The sequence below is a fragment of the Oreochromis niloticus genome, linkage group LG7 (assembly GCF_001858045.2).
Source record: "Oreochromis niloticus isolate F11D_XX linkage group LG7, O_niloticus_UMD_NMBU, whole genome shotgun sequence".
NCBI classification, from domain to species: domain Eukaryota; kingdom Metazoa; phylum Chordata; class Actinopteri; order Cichliformes; family Cichlidae; genus Oreochromis; species Oreochromis niloticus.
Window position 1 is genome coordinate 282,039 of NC_031972.2, and position 20,462 is coordinate 302,500.

Here is a 20,462-nt window from a genome sequence, read left to right on the forward strand (position 1 = left end):
TGGCTCCTGGCTCTCTGCAGGCCTGCTGGGCACCTCTACAGCAGGAAACACGACTCCAGCAGCCGCTGACTGACAGCAGCCGGGTGCAGCTCGCTGACGGAGGCGAGAATGTCACCGACGGCTGAGCCGTGAGACGAGCCGTGAGGTGCGTCAGCGAGCTGCAGAGACTTTATAACTGAATTCAGCTGAAACACAGACACAGTGCTGTGCAAAAGTCTTGAGCCAGCCCTCATCTCTTTACACTTCCTGCAGCCGTTCTCAGGCCTGCTGAGGTGACATGTTAATGTTATCTGATAATCAGAGACAAATCTGACATTTAAAGAAGTTTATGAAAAACCCTTCAATGCAAAAATACTTGAATATTTGCTGAGACGAAAACTCTTAGATATGTTTGTGTTTGCTCTGTGAGGATCTGCCGAGTGAGAAAACTGGATCTAAGCTATTATTTCTTTAACCTGCTGTCCTGACGGGCTGCAGGCGGCGCCGCTGCTTGCCGTCTGCGTCTTTGATGTGGACGTTTAGCTCATTAGGCCTCATTTCCTACTGAACGGGCGTCATGGCAACAGCCACTGTGGCCCCAACAATGAGCCGACGGCGAGTTAACGGCTCTGCTTCTATTATTGGGCCCGAAGTCGTCACCGCAGCGCAGACGCGTTCTCATCGGCCGGCCTCTCAACGGGCTTTGTGAGACGTGTGGGAAAACACAGGGGTAAGAGGTCAGAGGTCGGTGTCTCGGAGGAGGGACGTGAGTGTCTGTGTCACTTTCTCTTTTCCCTCAGCTACATCTGGATGGAGGACATACATCAGTGCGCGGGCCCAGCAAACCTCCGCGTGGCGCTACACCCACTCTGAGCAGAAACCCACCGCCTGTAAAACAGGTCACATGTCAGGGGTCAATTATGTTTGACACTCAGCGATGGCGCTCCTGGGAAACCTCAGCGCTGTTCCACGTGTGGCTCTCTCCGTGGTTCACCGGCGTCCTGAAGCCTTTCAAATGTCTCTGTGACCTTTCAGACTGATGATGTCACTGACTTTGTTAGATGGTGGCGTGAGGCTGTTTGACATCCGTCAGCTTCACTTTGTCATCAAAGTGATTTGTGGCTCCGCAGGTAGAGAAACTGAACTCAGCTCTTTGTGATTAATCACAGTGAATTCATGATTTCACACTGAGGGGACAATGACTCCTGCACGCAGGTTTGGAGGACTTTTTTAAATAAATGAATTAAAATGAATAAATTTTTCAGCTTGTAGCCAATCAGAAGCTTAAAAATACAGCTGACATCATCAAAGGAGACAGCGGTGCGTGCCTTCATACTGAGAACACATCGGTTTGGTGGAAGGCATCTGCACACAACCTCAAAATAACTACTCATTCTTTCAAAGCAGCTCATTGCACATTTCCTTATATGGTTGTCTGTTCCAAGCTCTGGGCCCCGCCCCTTAGCAGGGTTCCAGAAGTTGGCCTATCAGAAGAAGGTGGGCATTTGGGGGGAGGGGTCTTAAAGGGACAGGAACTAAAAAAAGTTTTTCTTGGGGGTGGGGGTATTACTAAAAATGAATAAACACATGTAAAAATGTTGAAATCCAAGCGTGACAACATTAAACCAGATTTTTTTTAACGTTTTTAATCGTCATCGTTGTGAACGTCAGACCCCTGAGGTGTTTCTGTGACGCATCACGTGATCCTCTCGCTGCTTGCCCAGCATGCTGCACATTAGCCCCGCCCCTCGTTTAGTCACAGCTAATTTCACTTCGAGTATTTGCTATTAGTGTCGAGCGTGTCCTCTGCCGGCCCGCTCATTTCCTGCTTTTCGCTTACACAAACGCCGCCTTATTAAAGCAGATAATGAGCTTCACGCCATGAGCCGGCCAATGGAGCGGTAGCTAATGAAGAAATTTATGAAGGTGAAAGAGAGTGAGAGGGTGAGGCGTGTCTGACAGAGCCGGCGCTAATGGCTTCCTTTAAATGACTTCTGTCCTGGTCCGTCAGCGCCGTGTTCACGATGGCCCTCCAACACCAGCAAACCACCACATAAAACCCCCATAAATGAATTCAGGGCAATGCACAGCAAACCAGTTTATAAGATGAAATGGTGTTTGGACTGAAACTCGTGCTAAGAGCATGCTGAGAGAAAATCAAGGAACAGAGTTCAAACAGGTCATATCGAGACATTTTCACTGGGTCGAAACACCTGTACTCTCCAGGTGTTACCAGCTCTGCTTCAGCTGGTAAAAGCCACCTGTCCGAACTAACCGTGGTCACGCGATGCGGGTGTTTTGAAGCACAGTCTGGAAGCATCTGCACTTCCTGCACCGACACATCAGTACAGAGCATCCCATCCTGTGTTCCTGGAATTCTACACCTCTGGATTATTTTCCCTTTGGTTCCTTTGAAGCAGGGGTGTCGAACTCCAGGCCTCGAGGGCCGGTGTCCTGCAGGTTTTAGATCTCACCCTCGGTCAGCACACCTGAATCACATGATTAGTTCATTACCAGGCCTCTGGAGAACTCTGAGACATGTTGAGGAGGTCATTTCTCCATTTAAATCAGCTGACATGTCTAAAACATGCAGGACACCGGCCCTCGAGGCCTGGAGTTCCCCACCCCTGCTTTAAAGCAGGAAACATCAAAGTGATTTAACAAGGTGGGACACATACATCCCGGTGAAACTCCACACACTTAATCCCTGAGATATCTGAATAAGAAGATTTTCTACATAAAGAGAAAGATATGTAAAATTGGAGAGGTTCTGTGGCTCGTTGCTCAGACTGAACGTTTCTGTTGATTCACAGAAAACGTCTGTTTTTGTTTTTCTATAAAAAACACGTTTCTACAGTCAAGAGTGAAAAAACTTTAATTCTTTATCTGTTCTTCATCACTTTGGTGAGGCCTGAATGAGCATGAGGCAGGGCTTCATCAGCAAACTTACAGTTCATGTCCTCCTTGGATCTTTGCAGGGCCAATTCTGGCCCGCAGGCCTTATGTTTGACACCTCTGCTTGATGAACCTTGGCTTTAAAATGAGGCCCATCTTGTGTTCAGGTCCGGGTCTGCTCTTTAGCAGTAACACAGCTCACATCCACCTCCTGCAGCCATCTGTGGTTTCAAGCCCAGAAACCTTGAGTGGACCGAACGAGGACAGAGCAGGTCACCGGGTTTCAGGCAGGGCGAGGAACTTTAAACATGGAGGTCCAAGGCGTCGTGGGAGCAGGACTGAGGCGGCGTCCTGAACTCCAGGTTGAGCTGTCCCTGACTGCGAGAGCGAGACAGCAGCAAGGATGGCAGAGCGTAACGCTGTGTCCGCCGACGGCGAACACACCTCCCGCCTGAAAACAACAAAACACACAACTGAGGTCAAACTTTGACCGAAGCACAGATCTAAACCCTCCTGTTATAACGTCTCTGTGATCGAGCAGCAGACGGATCCATCTGCAACCAGAAACACTGAGCTTTGGAAACACAGACACTTTCATTTTAACCCTAAGTGTCAGATCCGACTGGCTTGGCACACAGAAGAAACTCTCTGTGAGGGAAAATCCACCGACGCCGACCGCTCGCCCACACGGAGAGCGTGAAACTCAGCTGTTGGATCACTCAGCTGTTAGATGCTGCACTCTGTTTTTGCAGTATTCATGCATCTATTAACCATTTTGATGAGACATAAATGTGACATGATCTTTTTTTTTTCCCACCTCTGGGACCAGCATGGTCGCTGCACTCGCTCTCAGATTAGCAAAGGTCTGAAAATATCTTCGCTAATGACACTGAACCAACAATTACTGACTCTATAGACTGTAGGTCATGCTTTTATTGTGAAATACAGATTTGCTTCCTTTGGCATTATAGAGTTTCCATCTTTATTTTTTAAATGGAAAGAACGACAAAACATGGTGACTACAGAGAACAGGAGAGAAAACTTCACTCATGAGTAACAGGTAATAATAATAATCCAGAAGCTTCTGTTCACTGTGACGACTTTAAACGTTTTTAGAAATTCAATATAAAAAAAATTCAAATTATAACAAAAAGTCAAAATTGTGAGAAAAAAGTGTTAAAATGATAAATAAATAAATAAATAAATAAATAAATATAAAGGTTATAAAGAGCAGGGGTCTCAAACCTAAATGAGTTGTGGGTCACTTTAGTTCAAGTAATACAAAAAAGCAAGAAAACACGCAGAAATATTTCCTAAAATGTTTTGTTTGTTTAAATTTCAATTATTGTATAACCAGACAAAACTGCAAACATGAACACAGATTTGATCTGACTGAAGCTTTTCATTGAGTGACCAAACAAACACATCGGTCCTCTGTCTCTGCACACACGTGGCAGCACTGCTGCTGTCATTGTGTTCGTGTGTAAAATCAAAGTGCAGACATAAGTGAGTTTGTGACTCTGTCACTGAACTAACAGCCAATCACTCAGCATGTTTGTGCTCTCTGCTCATGTTGCCTTCAATCATTAAAGAACTTATTTCAACATTGAACTCAACAACAAACAAAAAGCCACTTCAAAAACCAGACTGCATTAGATTTCTTCACGTCAGTGTACGGACCGCATGTTTGGGTGATGTGGGCCACTTGCGGCCCCCGGGCCACGAGTTTGAGAGCCTGGTACAGAGTAACTTCACTGGCACAGATGGGCTTCCGTAGCCCAGGCAGCATGGTTCTGGTAATGAAAATATAAAAAAGTGATTCTTATAATAATTGTTGGACAGACCTGACTGAGACTCGGGTTTGTCGAAGACGTCGGTGCTGCCACTCCAGTACTGAACGGCCATCTTCCCGTGGTAATCTCTGATGTTGGTTTTAGCATCTGATGAAGACAAAACACGACAGTTTCCTCTGGATTAAAATCGTATTGTGTTGGCGTTTTGTGTGAATCCTATTTGAGTCAATGGAGTCAGACTGACAGGTGTGAACGTTCAGACGTCATCTTTGCAGGGTTCAAAGAGACGCCGGAAACATATCGAGAGGTACATCTCCATCGGTGAATCTTAACTCGGGTTGAAATTCACAGGAGGACACTAGAGAGTTGCGGAGACACAGTAAATGATGTCGACCTGCATCCCTGCCTTTCCTTTCAAGTGAAATGTTCTGTTTAAGCCTTTGTCTTCATATTTGCAGCTCGGGGGCGCAGCGTTTTGGCCCGATCGCTAATGAAAGACATCTCAGTTTATTTTTGGCTTTCATGTGACAGACTGACAGGAAGCTGTCTGTGTGCTGACGCTGCCCAGCAGGAGATAAAAACTGCTTATTCTGGGGTCATCATTCAGCGTTTGTTTCATCAACTAAAAGACAGAAACATGCATCTCTGACAGGAACGCCGCTGATAGTAAAGGTTTGTTTTTCCTTCAATATCTGGATCACTTAGAAATGAGCTGCTCAATTCTCTCACAAAGTTTTTCACTTTTAAATGTGACTTCCTGACAGCTCAGTCTGTGTGACCCTGCAACCACCAATGGTTGGATGGATGGATATTTAGGTGGATGGATGGATGCAGGGATGGTGGATGGATGGATGGACGGATGGTTGGATGATGGATGGATGGATGGATGGATGAAGGGATGGGGGATGGATGGATGGATGGATGGATGGATGCAGGGATGGGGGATGGATGGATGGATGGATGGATGGATGCAGGGATGGTGGATGGATGGATGGATGGACGGATGGTTGGATGGTGGATGGATGGATGAAGGGATGGGGATGGATGGATGCAGGGATGGGGGATGGATGGATGGATGGATGGATGCAGGGATGGTGGATGGGTGGATGGATGGACGGATGGTTGGATGGTGGATGGATGGATGAAGGGATGGGGGATGGATGGATGCAGGGATGGGGGATGGATGGATGGATGGATGGATGGATGGATGCAGGGATGGTGGATGATGGATGGATGGACGGATGGTTGGATGGTGGATGGATGAAGGGATGGGGGATGGATGGATGCAGGGATGGGGGATGGATGGATGGATGGATGGATGCAGGGATGGTGGATGGATGGATGGATGGTAAAAACACAGATATGAAGAGTAAAGTCTCTGGCTGAAGGTCTTTAGTGAAAGTGCTGTTTTTTAAATATGATTTTTGTGAAAGGCGTCTCCAGGAGGAACCAGTTTGGATCTCTGTGATCTCCAGAGATCGGAGGCTTGGAGGCCTCGTGGAGGCCTCGTGGAGGCGGTGGGTGATTATTGGAGATTAAACGGAGGATGACTGACAGCGTGTTCACTGTGTTCAGGTGTTAAGCTTTCACATGTGTTGCCTGTTGAACTTTCTCGTGTTGCTCACTTCTGTCACTCTGTTTCGATCCTGAGTCTTTAGTCGGAAGTGTTTTTAAAATTGCATTTTGAACAGGGATCAAAAGATAAAACTTCCCAGAGCTCAGAGTGGAACACTTCATATGTTTAACATCAGTGTTTCACCCCTCTGGTGTCGCTGAAGCAGAGCCTGGGCAGGCTTCACGACCAGGATAACAAACATCAGGTGATGAATGACACAGCCCTGTGTGTCGTGTTTGCACCAACGCTCTCCTGCAGGCTTTTAGCTGTGGGATGACTCTTCCTGCTGAACTTTACTGTTTGATGCCACGTTTAAAACTTGGGGAAGTTTAATCAGGACACATGCGGCTCGCGGTGATATTCCTTCTGAGGAGGCTGGAGGCTGAGCTTAGCAGCTAATGGTTACCGTTGGTAACCGACTCTGGTCATTACAGGCTGTTTAACTCCCACCGTCGCTCCACCCACCGGCCTCAGAAGGAGAAACCGAAGCTCGCCTCCACGGCAGCGAGGAGGCCTTTTCCTGAAACCGTATCTCCACTCAGAGCACCAGCTGAGTCCGGCTGCTGTAATTTCACTGGTTTCCAGCTGCTTTCTGGTGTGAGTTTCAGGAGCTCTCACCGACGTCCTGCACAGTTTGGCTTCTGTATCGTCTCAGGGGTCTGTGAACTCTGCATGCTCATCGTCTCATCTTCTCTGGCGCAGAAACGACAAACTCCTGCAGGAATCTGGGAGAAGGCTGGAGACCCGTTTATATCTGAGCCGCCAGTGTGGGTCAGGAGCTGCAGTGGGTGGAGCTTCATGTGAATACAGTTTGAACTAAAGACATTTGATTGGCAGCTCAGATCTGCTGATTTTCTGCTGCGTTTTATTTTGGCGGGTTCTCCTCTGTGGCCATATGGAAACATGTTTTGTGTCTGACCCTGCGGACCGAACGTGTCGACAGCTTGTCACAAGTCCATCATGAAGCGCCTGGCGGCCTGAAGCGCAGGCGTGCCTCATTAGCTCATTAGCCAACTCCCTGCCTTGCCTCTTCCTGAGGAGGAGGGCGGAGGTGTGTGTTTGGACTGGACTTGTCAGTCTGAGTGCTGGGTGGGTCTTTTGTCTGGCAGAGGCGATCTGCATCAGTGCTTCTTCACCTCTGCCAGCCTGTGAGGCGTGCAGGAGAACAATCCCTCGCTGTTTGATTCTCGCGGTGTGAATATCAATTTGAAAACTTCACACGAAGAAAAATCATCACATGAATCCTGCTTCAGTGGAAAAACAGTCCAGACATGAGGATGGGTCATTGTGATCTCTGGCCTGACTGTTAGCTGCTGCTCTAATTTCTGCTGTTTTAACTGTAATGTGCACATAAACCGACAGACGATTTTAAAAAGTCTGCACGCAGAGCTGGGTGCTGCAATAACGATCTGCAGGTGGGAAAATGGAGCTGAGATGAGATCAGTCTTAATAAATGTGTAATTTTCATGCTGCTTTTTAATATTCCGAACGATAAACAAACTTCTACATGTCAGTATCGAGCTCGTCTTCATCAAATATCAGAAACAAGAACGGCGCAGCTGCAGAGTACAGTGCGACTGTGGCCTTCATCACTTATTAAAATAAAAATGAATTACATTAATGATACTGAACACTGTGATGAAGAGAGGTGGTGAAGGCAGGCTGACTCACTGTGAGTGTTGATCAGGGTCTGAACGACGTCCTGGTGTCCGTGGATGGAGGCCAGGTGAAGAGCTGTGTAACCCTGTGAAGATGATCAGCTGTTACCTCATCGCTCACAGCAGCAAACACTGAAGCAGCTTCTCGTTAGCTCAGTCATAGAAGCTACATCACTGTGTAATTGTACACGGTGATTCCACGGACAGGACCTGACAAAACACTAACCTACCACATTTACTCTAAACTACCACAAAGACCCAAACTACTGGAAAAAACACTCAACTACCACAAACAAACACTAACCCCCCCCCCGCACAAGTGGCCGGTGCGTCGTCTTTGTGTTCAGGTTGTGTTTGAGCTGTTTACCTGTTACCTTGGTTACGTTTCTACGCACTCACATCAATGGCTGAGCACTTCCTGCCATCAGCAATAACAGCGGCTGTTGTTCTCGGTTTCTTTGGAGTCAAGAAGAATCTGTGAGCGCGTCAGTCTGAGTGCTCTGATCACTGACAGACGCTCGTCCACGCCGCTTCCTCTGAGCGGCGGGTGTGTAAAGTGGATGTGAGCGTCCCTTGTACGCTTTAACACGACGGATCCCAGAGGAGGAGCTGCTGTCAGTGTCACAGACAAACAGACGCCCTCTTTGCTGTCAGGCCACCGTTTAACGTGCGCTCCGTGACAGCAGACAGCCTGCAGTCGGTGTTCATTACAAGGACGGGTCTGTAGTTAACGTAAACGGGCCCGGAGAACACAGAGACGCCTCGCTGTCACACTCCTGCCGTCCTGTCAGTGCCCTCGCCACGAGGCGCACGCGCTCCCATCACACCTCCAGGGATGAGAGGAGGCTCACTCAGTTTAAATGGTGGAGTGGCGCTTCTTTGAACAAACAGCAGATAAACACTTACGCGTCACTTTCAGGAAGGCAGAAAGACGGAAACACGCCACCTGACATTTTGCCGAAAGGTTGAGCTGCTTTTATGTGTTCAGGTGCACTTTGAGCTTCATATCGCAGGTAAAGGCCACCTCAGCAGGAGGTCCTAAGAGCCAAGGAACACCAAGGTGAGGCCTCAGCCTGATCCAAGAAGTGCCAGCAACACCCCAGAGCTGCTCTACGTTTCACTCTCATTAAATACAACCTGCTAAACCACCTCAGCACCTATGCTAACCCGTTAACTAACCAGTGTCTGTGAGAGCAGACGGACACGTCTGATGCTGAGCTGAGTCTATATCTGTGAACAGATCACAGTGAAACACTGCTCTGATGGTGATATCTGTAGCTTAACCACAGTCAGGCAGCTCTTACTGTGACTAACCCAACCCCCACCGTTCAGCTGTTATCCAGCAGTTACTGGCTGTTATCAGTGGCATTGTTCATCTACAATTATCTACAATGACCTGCTGATAAGTCACAATTTAACACGAGGCTCAGTTTACCTCAGATGACGACAGGCCTTCTGCTCGACCCTCTGCAGTTTACACATATATAATAACTGCTGTGAAGGTTAGCTTCATCAAATGATGTATGGATGGATCCCATTGGCCCATTTACAGCTCGTTTCTATAAATTGATAGAGTAGTATGTGTAGACAGTAGTATGATTACAGTAATGTTCACAGATACCAGTTTGGAGACGCTCACTCGGCACGTTTCCACGCTCCTCTGCGCTGTCACGGACTCACGTTTACCGCTGGAGATGTAGAGACCCGCTACGACTGAAACAGTCACAGCTGACTTATTTCTAAAGTCAGTTTCAGACGTCTGCTCTTATCGATATGTTATAATTCCAGGTCTGCACATCCATGACAGAATTTTGACGTGTTGCCGTCTTTGAATAATGGAGACGTCAGAGTTCATAAGACGCTGGGGTAAATAAGGTGATGGAAACAACTGCTAATTGATCAGTCTGAACTCAGAATCTGACAGGTACAGCGACCTGAAAGTCCACAGAAATCACTGTTTGATGTTTCTGTAATGCCCTAACCCACCAGTAGGAACAAGACCCAATGCTAGAACATAATAATATACATTATTATTAAGAAACCACATTATTCAGTTGCATCCTGAACATTAAAGGCAGTTTCAGTGGTTTAATGTTCTGCTTGATTTCTCAGAGACGTCCCATGTGTCGAACGTCTCTAACAATATGTTCATTTATAAACAGGTTTGGGACAGATTTCTAAAATACTTGTGTTTCCTTGTGTTCCTGTGCTATAATGACAAACATGGATTTATAATAACAGAGTAAACGTCAGTGGTGGTCAGGTCAGTGGGCCTGGCCATGTTTGTGCCACACTTCTGTGAACATGAAACCAGTTATTTATCATAACAGCCATAAAAGACACAAACAAGCCCAAACTAAGTCAAAGACACCAAAAGAAATCTGATTCTTCTGACTGAAACAAGCCGCCTTGCTACTGTCTCTTTAAAGCCCACTTTCTTCTGATTGACCGACATCTGGAAGCCTGCTGAGGGGCAGCACCTGGGTCTCATGACCTGTCTGTACAGGTGGACCTGCACTCACTTTAGCAGACAGACAAAAACTTCCTTATTGAGGAGTTGAGGAGTACAAATACCCGGGAACCATCTTTGACAACCTCCTGAAATTCTCTGCCAACACTGAGGAGATTCTCAGGAGGTGCCACCAACGGCTATACCTCCTTAGGAAACTCAACTCCTTTGGAGTCAGCACACCCATCATGATGACTTTTTACTACGCCTTCCTGGAAAGCATCATGACCTTCTCCATCACCTGCTGGTTCCACTCCCTCAGCCTTCAGAACTCTGGCACAGGTTTTCAGCCAACAGGCCCTCAGGCAGGCAGCCAAAATCATCAATGACCCCTCTCACATTCTTCACCCCACATTTCAATGGCTCCCCTCTGGGCGGCGCCTCCGCTGCATTTCCTGCAGGACTGAGAGGAGGAGAGCCACTTTTGTCCCCAAAGCCACCCTGCTTTTTAACTCCAGCCGATAAGAACATTTCCCACACCAGAAACATAAACTATTCTACTTTTTATACTGCTGACACTTTACTCACTTTTAGTCACTTACAGTTATTTATTCACCTTTCAGTCCCTTTAACTTTTAAACTGTGTATATACTGTATATTCTGTGTATTTATTATCTCACTCTTATTGCCTGTTTATGCCCTGTCCTTATCTTCAACGTCATGCTGCTCTGTTGTTTGTTAATTGCCCCTTGGAGATAAATAAAGTCATTCTGATTCTGATTATTTACCCCAAAACCTACGGTGGCCCTGAAGTGCAAACCATAAAAACAAATCACAAAACGCACAACAAATTGAAAAGCGCAAAAACAAATTGAAAAGCGCAAAAACAAATCACTTAACGCAAAAACAAATTGAAAAGCGCAAAAACAAATTCACTTAACGCAAAAACAAAAACCAAACCGGAAGAGGTAGGTACCAATGCTGCAACAACAGGCATCACTGATTGGATGATGGATCCGGTAGCCTTTTGAACCGGAAGTTGTTCTGTTCGGAAGTTTGGTGACTGCTCTACCAACTTTTTTCCACAACTTGGACAAAACATGTTGGCTGTATCCCAATTCAGGGTCTGCAGCCTTAAAGGCTGCATTTTAAGGCCGATTACGTCACAGTGGCGCGCCGAAGGCTGTCCCAATTCAAAGGCTGCTCGAAATGCGGCCCTCAAATTCGGCCTTCATTTCCCTGAATTTTAAGGCTGTGGCGGTGTAGACTTCGTGGCCCAACATATCCCACAATTTATAGCGCGGCAGTCACTGTGGATAATTTTGCCGCAGACGGCAGAAGCGGAGCGGCCGAAGAGTAAACTACTAAACGTAAGTACTGAATATGATGTCACTTTTTTATGTGCAAATGTTTAATAATGAGGAACATTAAAACACTACTGTTGGCCACATGTCGGCAAAGTTATTTGCCATTAGCGATGTTTGTACTTTCAGCGTTTACTTTGTTTTAAAGCATTTAAAATATAATAATACAATAGTCGACCTTAATCTTACAGAGAATGTGATGGTTTTATGGATAATTAAAGTCAGTCATATATCCACAAACACAACAAGCTGAAAGTCAGTGATGCTGCTCGGTTTGCAGTCCTGAATATGACGGCACAAGCAGGATTCACTGCACTGTTAATGTTAGCTATGTTATATTGCTGCCTCTGTTCGGTGGTGTCGAGCCAAACGGACTTTAACGTGTGTTTGAACGAGCTGACGGTTCACTCGTTAAGCTGAAAGAAAGATGCTTTAATCACAGGAGTCACACATGTGTCCACTGGACCATCTGGGAACTCTTCTTGTTTAGCACTCGTAATAACACAAACACTAAATCCTCCTTCTCTTGTGCTGTTTTGTAGCAGTGTGTACACCTGAGACTGTCACCTGTCTGTCTGTCCTGCACTCTCTCTCTGTTTCTTTCTCTCTGATTGTGGAATAAAAGTATGAACATGTATTTATAAGTTACACTTGTGTTTGAATCCTGCAGCTTATCACACATTTGATTTCCATGTGTGACGACTGCAAGTGTCCAGAGTGAGGACAGACTGAGGGACCCACTGCTGCACATCATCTGTGAGGCTTTGCACCCCTGATGATCCACCAGGACAAACTCAGCAGTGTGTGAGGAAGAGGAGGAGGAAGAGCCAGCAGCAGCTGACAGATGGAGAGAATAGACAGACTGTTCCTGTTTGTGAAGGACTGCTAGGAAAGTTTAACATAACTAATTGTCCTGAATCAGTCTTATTAGGTAATGTTCAAATAATGTTATCATCCCAGTGTTTTCAGTGTGGGAGAAAGTACTCAGGGCCTTCAAGTTACACACTATGAAAGGCAGCAACAAGTTTAATGTTCAGAAACCTAAAGTATGTATCAGCAGCAGAATGGAGCTAAAAATAAATGTTTGTTTCAGTTCTATGAAGCTTTGAGTATTTTGGATTAGTAGCACTGCTCTGTTTGTTGCATCCTATTGCTGTAATTGTTTATATGCTTTATATATTCTGAGCTAAGTTGATCTATAGTGTTACATCATATTCTATAAGGATGTTATGTGTTTGTAGACTTTCTGCCCAGTTTGACCCATTTAGCAGAAGTCGGCCTGTTTAAGGCTCTGATATCTATTCTGTATGACTTAAAGCAGTTATGACATGGTCTGATTTTCTCACCCAATAAAGGAATATTTCATATATCAGTCTGATCTTCATTCTATCAGAAACAGTTTTCACAGCTCGTACATTTTCTTTTTACACATATATGTAAGCATTGAGCCAAATTTAGTAATGCCAACATATTGAAAGAACAATGTTTGTCTCTTATATATAATACATCTGTATATACACTGTCAGAGATACTTGTCTTTGAGTGGAGATTTAAGGTGATAGGAAATATAAATAACTGCTACTTGAATCTTTACTGAAGATCAGTATTTGACACAGAGTTCACTCACATGTGCTGTACCTGCACATGTGATGTGACAATACAAGTGATTTGATTTGAGAGTTCAAACTCACTGCTGTAATAACTTATGATTAATATAATAACTATGATATTGGCCATATCATATTTACACTGACTTTAGTCTCATGAACAACATTAGCTAATTGTTATTTACTAGCTAATCTTAAATGACTGTTCAGTACAGAAATGAAGGCCAGCAATCATATTTTACAGTCCTGTGGTCTCAGCCTCAGATACGTATTAAATCACACAAAGCTCGTGTAGAAACAAACACATGAACAAAATATGTTCTCCTTCATTTCTGTCAAAGCTGTATGAAACGTTTCCAGCAGTTGGTGTTATGGTTGCTAGGCGTTGAGGCTGCGTACTTTAAGGCTGCAGACCCTGAATTGGGATACAGCCGTTGACTGCTCTTTCTCATAACCACGTTCGGCAGAACAACTTCCGGTTCAAAAGGCTACCGGATCCATCATCCAATCAGTGATGCCTGTTGTTGCAGCATTGGTACCTACCTCTTCCGGTTTGGTTTTTGTTTTTGCGCTTTTCAATTTGTTTTTGCGTTAAGTGATTTGTTTTTGCGCTTTTCAATTTGTTTTTGCGCTTTTCAATTTGTTTTTGCGTTAAGTGATTTGTTTTTTCGCTTTTCAATTTGTTTTTGCGTTTTGTGATTTGTTTTTGTGGTTTGCACTTCAGGGCCACCGTACAAAACACTTGAGAAAGACTCAAAATGTCCAGAAGGAGACACAAAGTCTCAGAACACCTTAAAAAAACCGACGTGAACAGAGAGAGCGCAGACTCAGAAGAAGCGGGATTAAAGAAGCACGCTTCCACACGCTGCTGTGGAGCAGCAGCTTGTGTTGAAAAGCAAAGAATGAACGCTGCAGACGCTAGAGCGAGAAAGATTTGAGAGTGCCGTGAACGTGAGCCGAGCCATCAGGGTGGAGACGCCAGAAGGCGCTTTGTGCGGTGTGCTGCTCTGTGGACTCAAAGGTGCACTAAAACAAGACTTACCCCCTTCAGAGAGTGGCGAGCGGCATGAGGAGGTCAGAGAAACACAGAGTTAAATGCAGGAGATCAAAGACGGCACCGCTCCGGGCGCTCCGACTGAAGCTCCATCGACTTAAAGAGCGAGACGGCTAATCTGTAGGACTGCTCGTCTCTGTGGAGATCTCAGAAACATACTTACATGCTGGTGAGGAGGATGAGCCGAGGGCGGGATGAAGAGGCGGGAAAGAAAAGCAGAGAAACAGGGCAATGATATCACTGAGGAGGAAGAAGATGTTTAGACCTCACAATCATTTTTTTACACGTGAACATCGTCAGCTTCTTCACCACAGGTGTTCAACTCCAGGCCTCGAGGGCCGGTGTCCTGCAGGTCTTAGATGTGTCCTTGATCCAACACAGCTGATTTAAATGGCTAAATGACCTCCTCAACATGTCCTGAAGTTCTCCAGAGGCCTGGTAATGAACTGATCATGTGATTCAGGTGTGTTGACCCAGGGTGAGATCTAAGACCTGCAGGACACCGGCCCTTGAGGCCTGGAGTTGGACACCCCTGCTCTTCATGATTAAACCACATGCTTTTCCCCGCGCTCACCACAGTGCCATGTTTTTGTTCCTGGACTGCAGCAGAGCAGCTTTTAAGATCCATGGGACTTCATAAAAGTCCACCATCCTCTGTTTAGCCACTTTAGGAAGCCTGCCGAGGGGCAGCCCAGTCTAATGATGCGTTTATACTACAGCTGCCCTGTAATAATATAACATTACTGGTATCTTTGCATTATCTCCAATAAATACAATAGTAGTAAGGACCTTTACTCATATTTTAAGTGATAAAATGTGAAGCAGATTATTACATTATTATTTGACTAAGATGCCAAATTACAGCTCAGGTACTTGGATTCCTGAACAGAAAGACGAGTGTTCTTCAGCTGCTGAGAGGTCATTGTTGAGGCCTGCAAACATCCAGGAACACCTCAGAGTTTCCAGGGAGCACAAAGATCTGGGTTCTTCGGTCAGCATCTTTGTGGCAGCCGCATCCACAGTGGAGATCCCAGTATGGTTTGGAAGCATGGGCAGGTTAGTGAAAATGAACAGTGTCATGAACAAGAAGGTCGAGTGGAACACGTCCTGGACTGGAAGTGACCAATCGTGGGCTCAAACACCAACAATGGTCAAAGCTGCTTGGGGACAATCTGACCAGGAGAAATGAGTGTGGAGCTAAGGGACTCAAAGATCGATGGCACAAAAGTTTTTTTGGAAGTCAAAAATAAAAAGCTTTGATGATGTTTCTTGGTTATTAACTGTGAATAAGGACTGTTAGCTGCTCTGTGCTCTTGTTTGTGTGACCAGCAGGGTGGCACATACCTCTGCAGGAAATATGTGAAAATCCCTGGCATGCAAAAACATTTTAATACTGGTGATTGTATCATCATCTCTTCTAAGAAAGGCTATAAGGCACCTGCCCCCCCAGCTGCCCCTTGTAGAGCCACTCCTGGTGACCTGGTTACTTTGTCACACATTTACGTCTAATATGAAAATTCAACATATTTAACAAGGAAACAGCCTTTTTTCATATTCACAAAAATCTTCCTGACATTTGGGACTTGATTTATAAATGACCAAGGCTTTGCTGTTTCCTCCACAGATAATTAACCATCCGCTCTCATCCAGCCGTGACTTTACAGCATGACAGACGCACACGGAGATGTCCTCACGAGAAATCTGTTTGAATGAATAAAAGCTGTTTTATTTATTTTCATTTGATTCATGAAATGAATAATAATCGTATTTCAGTGTCGGTGCACAGTTTAAATCTGCCTCGTTTCCTCCTCTCGGAGCAGCACCGAGGCGAGCGTTTACGCGCTGCAGGAAAATCCATTAGCAAAGCGCCGAAGCCTCCAGATCGTTACCTGAAGCGCGAGCGCTCCTCTGCTCCTGATGCCGTGCTATGGATTATTGATTTTTGATTTGCTGGCCGCTCGAGCTGAGGGCCTTTTTATCAGAGCCATTACCTCCTTAACGATCAGAGACAAAAGTTAATTATGTAATTATGGAGCCAATAAGTGACGTGTCTGCTCTGCTTTGCTCTGCTGGGGCTGAAACATTATCTCCTGTGTGCACATGATCGGCGGCGGCGGGCGGAGGCAGCAGATTAACGCTCACAGATGCTAAATTGAATTCTCTGGGCCCACGGCTGTCTGGGAAGCCATTAAGTAATCACAACATTGGCCCTCTTGAATCAATCCGCCGTGCACACAGAGCGGTGGCAGCGTGCGCACGCTCTCTTTTTTATCAACTGTGAAGGAAAAGAAACAAACACGCGCCGCGAGCGTTTACGAGGGGATGAAGTGGGAATAATCTGCTGACACAAATATGGGTTATTCTCCCTCTTGTTGCTCCGTCTGTGGCCGTGGAGTTTATAACTCGTCAAGTTAAATGTCGGCTTTAACTCCTCTGATTCGGAGGATTGTGATTGGCTCCTGTGGTTTGGAGGACTCTGCTCTCCAACCCAGATAGGAAGACGACATTGAATTGATGTTGATTTTTCATCTGAACCGTCGTTATGGTCAGGATTGAAATGTCAATGTTGTAACAACATTGACATACTGTGGTAAGCCGACGGTCTAACTGTAGTGACGTTGTAATAATGTTGATTTACCGTTGTTTTTTTTGTCATTGATATTTGATCTATTTATAGTCAACCAGGTGACAACAACAACGTTGAAAAAACATCTATTTATAGATGACCAGAGACCAAAGTGGTGATCACTTGGACTATTCCGAAGCACCTCTCTCACAGTGGTACATCCCTACAGGTCACCATCAAAAAGCCATTGATTTGTAGTTGAGCGTTAAATTGTATTGAAACTGAGCGCGTATAAAGTACCAGAGAAAGTAGATTGAATGTTCTTTCGTTATCAATGATTTCTAGTCTAGTTACAGTTCACCAGCTTAAAAAAAAATCATGTCGACATGCAATTTATGTATAGTTGACCGGGAAATTAAAGCAGCGATCACTTGGACTATTCCGTAGCACCCCTCTCACAGTGGTACATCCCTCCAGGTAACCATTCATAAGTCTTGTACAGTAGAGCAGTGTTGCCAACTTAGCGACTCTGTCGCTATATTTAGCGAGTTTTCAGACCCCCTTAGCGACTTTTTTCTAAAAAGCGACTAGCGACAAATCTGGCGACTTATGACAACTTTTTGACGTGAAAACGCGTATCGCTCTTACTCTCAATAAGCAGCGGGTGCTGCCGTGGGCACCTCACCCGTGCCAAAGCGCTCACAGGCGGAGGATAGTCCTCCCCCAGCTGCTATCAGGGCAGGAGATGTTCACACCTATGCGTCCAAACTGCAAAGTCGCTGCTCCCGCACTGACTGTAAGGCAGTCAGTTCTTCTTTTACTGTTATGCTGTTTTGTGGATCACAAGGTTTAAAACTACTTATAAACACACACACAAACACAAAGTAACTCCACCAGAGTGCCAATTACGGGTCACTTTTGCCGGTCCAAGCAGGGTTGGAATTGTGACCAAAAACAATAATTAAAAAAAATTAATTTAAATTTAATTTATAGTTCTAAATAAATTCTAAATGCATTTAGGACGTTTTTTACTCACTTTATGTCTCTTCCACGATGTTATTTCTCTTTCCAACAAGGTAGGTTACAATTACATTAGCATGACCAATTATGCAAATTAGGCGATGACGTCATTTAGCGACTTCTAGCGACTTTTAGGACAGCCAATAGCAATTTTCCTTACTGAGGAGTTGGCAACACTGCAGTAGAGCGGGAAATTACATTTACTTTCAGCGGAATTGACTGAAGAAGGTGTTTTGTTTGCCTCCTTATTTATGAAGAACGAGTCCTTCTGTGATCTGCGACATACTTTTATTAACCATGCATGGTAAGCCGGAAGAACAACAACCCGCCTAGCTCTCATGCCCATGTTCTTTTACCGATAGTGCCACCTTGTGGTATGGCATGAAACTGCATTAACTTACAGCAACAGCTGCTTATCATTACAGAAGGCATAGAAGTTCATGCACTGCACTGGCCTGCACCACGATTAGTATAAGGTAAGAATGAATGAATTTTCTTCTATTCGTTATTTCGACGGTCACATTTGAATAACAGTAAAAAAATCTTTAATGTACACTTTCGGAAAAAATGTGTGAGCCAGAAATTGTGTCTACTTTCATCTTACAGTCCAGCAACAAATAAACTGCACTGCGAACACAATGTATCAACAAAGAAAACATTTTCGTTTCATACTTTTCCGTTATATTTAGTAATAAAGCTAGCATAACGCTTCGAGGGTTCCTTTGTTAGCCTTGCCGTCGCCTTGGCCACCATTGACCCAGATGGTCGCTCTGCAGTTGCTTTTTTGCATAGTACTAAAAAAATTGTAAATCTCTGATATATGATTGGTAAACGTAAAGGTAACTCTATAAATGTGTACAATGACTTTGTTACTTTTGATGATTGGACAGGACCCGCTTCAATTCGCACACGAAAACTTTCGACTCAGTTCGAATGCTCACGCAGCATGCCCACGTGACTTTACATTGCACGTGCACATGACTTTCGGTATCTGCCTTGAATAATGAATGGGTTACCTACCTGTAATGTATCTCGGCTATCATGTTTTCCCTCTTTTTATTGACATTGTGCCCCTTTTTTCTCTTTTTTCAGATCAGATTTGTTAACTCCCATCCACCCATAAATAAGTAAGAAACTCACGTCCTTAAATAAATTCCTAGTGTTAAACCATTTACTTATTTGGCTATTTTCAAATATAGCACTATTTTTTTAATCTGATATACACTGACAATGGCATCATGCTGGTCAAGGAGGCACAAATTAAGGTCAATGGTTGAGGCAGCAGAGTCAGATATACTCAGGCACTTTGAAGAGATGGTTGCCGAAAAACATATGTCATGGTCCTGGGTCGAGCGACCCAGTGTTTGAGTTTTATGTACCGTTTGTATTCATTTGTGCCTTAACTTAGTTCACCTAGTTAATTTCTAGATTGCTGTGTAGTCCTGTTTCTTAGTTGTTTATGTCATCTCCCCCTGTACTAAGTCTCCCTGGTTCATGAGTCATGTCTGCGTGGTTATGTTTAGTTCATGTCATGTCTAATCTCCATGTTTCCTGTTTTACTTTGAAAGTCTGTATTCAATGTCGGTGTATTTAGTTTCACTTCTCCTGTCCTGTCTTTAGGTTCATGTGTGTCAGCTGTGCTCCCATGTGTGGCCACTTCCCCTGATCATCCCTCATGTGTATTTAGTCTCTGTGTTTCATGCAGTCTGTGTCGCGTCGTCTGTGTTCCCACCCTCCATGTTGTCACAGCCAGTCCTTGTATTCATAGTTATGGTTTCCTGTGTCTTCATAGTTTATCCCAGTATCACTTTTCCAGTTTAGTTATAGTCTAGTTTGTCACTGCGCTTCTGCCTTGTTTGCACTCCTTGTCATCAGCCACAATAAAGGCTCGCTTTCTGTTAAGTTCACTCCTGTCTACTCACTTGTGTATGCACCTGGGTCCATCACACACACCACCGCACGGCCTGTCTCCGCAGACCGTGACAACATATCCAAAGCAGCAATGCACAGGTTGAAGTTAAGTGACCACGGGCAGCAGAAGAGTCTGGTGTGTCCCACTGTTGTCACCCAGGTATAGACTTTTTTTGTCTTTGTTTTTTTTGTGTGTGTGTCTATTTTTGTCCTAGATGGCCTGGCGCAGCAGGTAGGGGCGAACTCAATGTCTGAGTTTGTCTTTGCTCAAGCAGTCCAGAAATGGCTCAGATACGCTCCAGATCGTATGGGTGGCGCAGGACGCACATCATCCATCCCCATCCCGGAGTAAATAATAAAAAGTGACGTGAAACATAGAAATGTAAATAGGAAACTTTGTCTTTTAATAAAGTATTTTGCAAATGATACGTGTCTGTTGACCTTTTTTTGTTTTTTTGTTTTTTTCTCTGTTACATGATGTGCGATGCTTTCTGTTTTTGGGATATTACTATTGACATGATACATTGTAAGATATTTTTTAACATATAAAG

General features: G+C 44.8%; 1 protein-coding gene across 2 annotated transcripts in view; it reads right to left on the minus strand.

Moving 5' to 3' along the window:
- Positions 1 to 2,601: 2,601 nt before the first annotated feature.
- LOC102077622 (ankyrin repeat domain-containing protein SOWAHC) overlaps positions 2,602 to 20,462 on the minus strand; it is a 30,558-nt gene continuing 12,697 nt past the window's right edge. For both annotated transcript variants that reach the window (XM_025909406.1, XM_025909405.1), the window contains 3 exons: positions 7,954 to 8,026; positions 4,719 to 4,814; positions 2,602 to 3,325 (listed from right to left, as the gene is read on the minus strand). In XM_025909406.1, the coding sequence (XP_025765191.1) occupies positions 3,177 to 3,325; positions 4,719 to 4,814; positions 7,954 to 8,026 (318 nt within the window). In that variant the 3' untranslated portion in view covers positions 2,602 to 3,176. The remainder of the gene's footprint in view (positions 3,326 to 4,718; positions 4,815 to 7,953; positions 8,027 to 20,462) is intronic.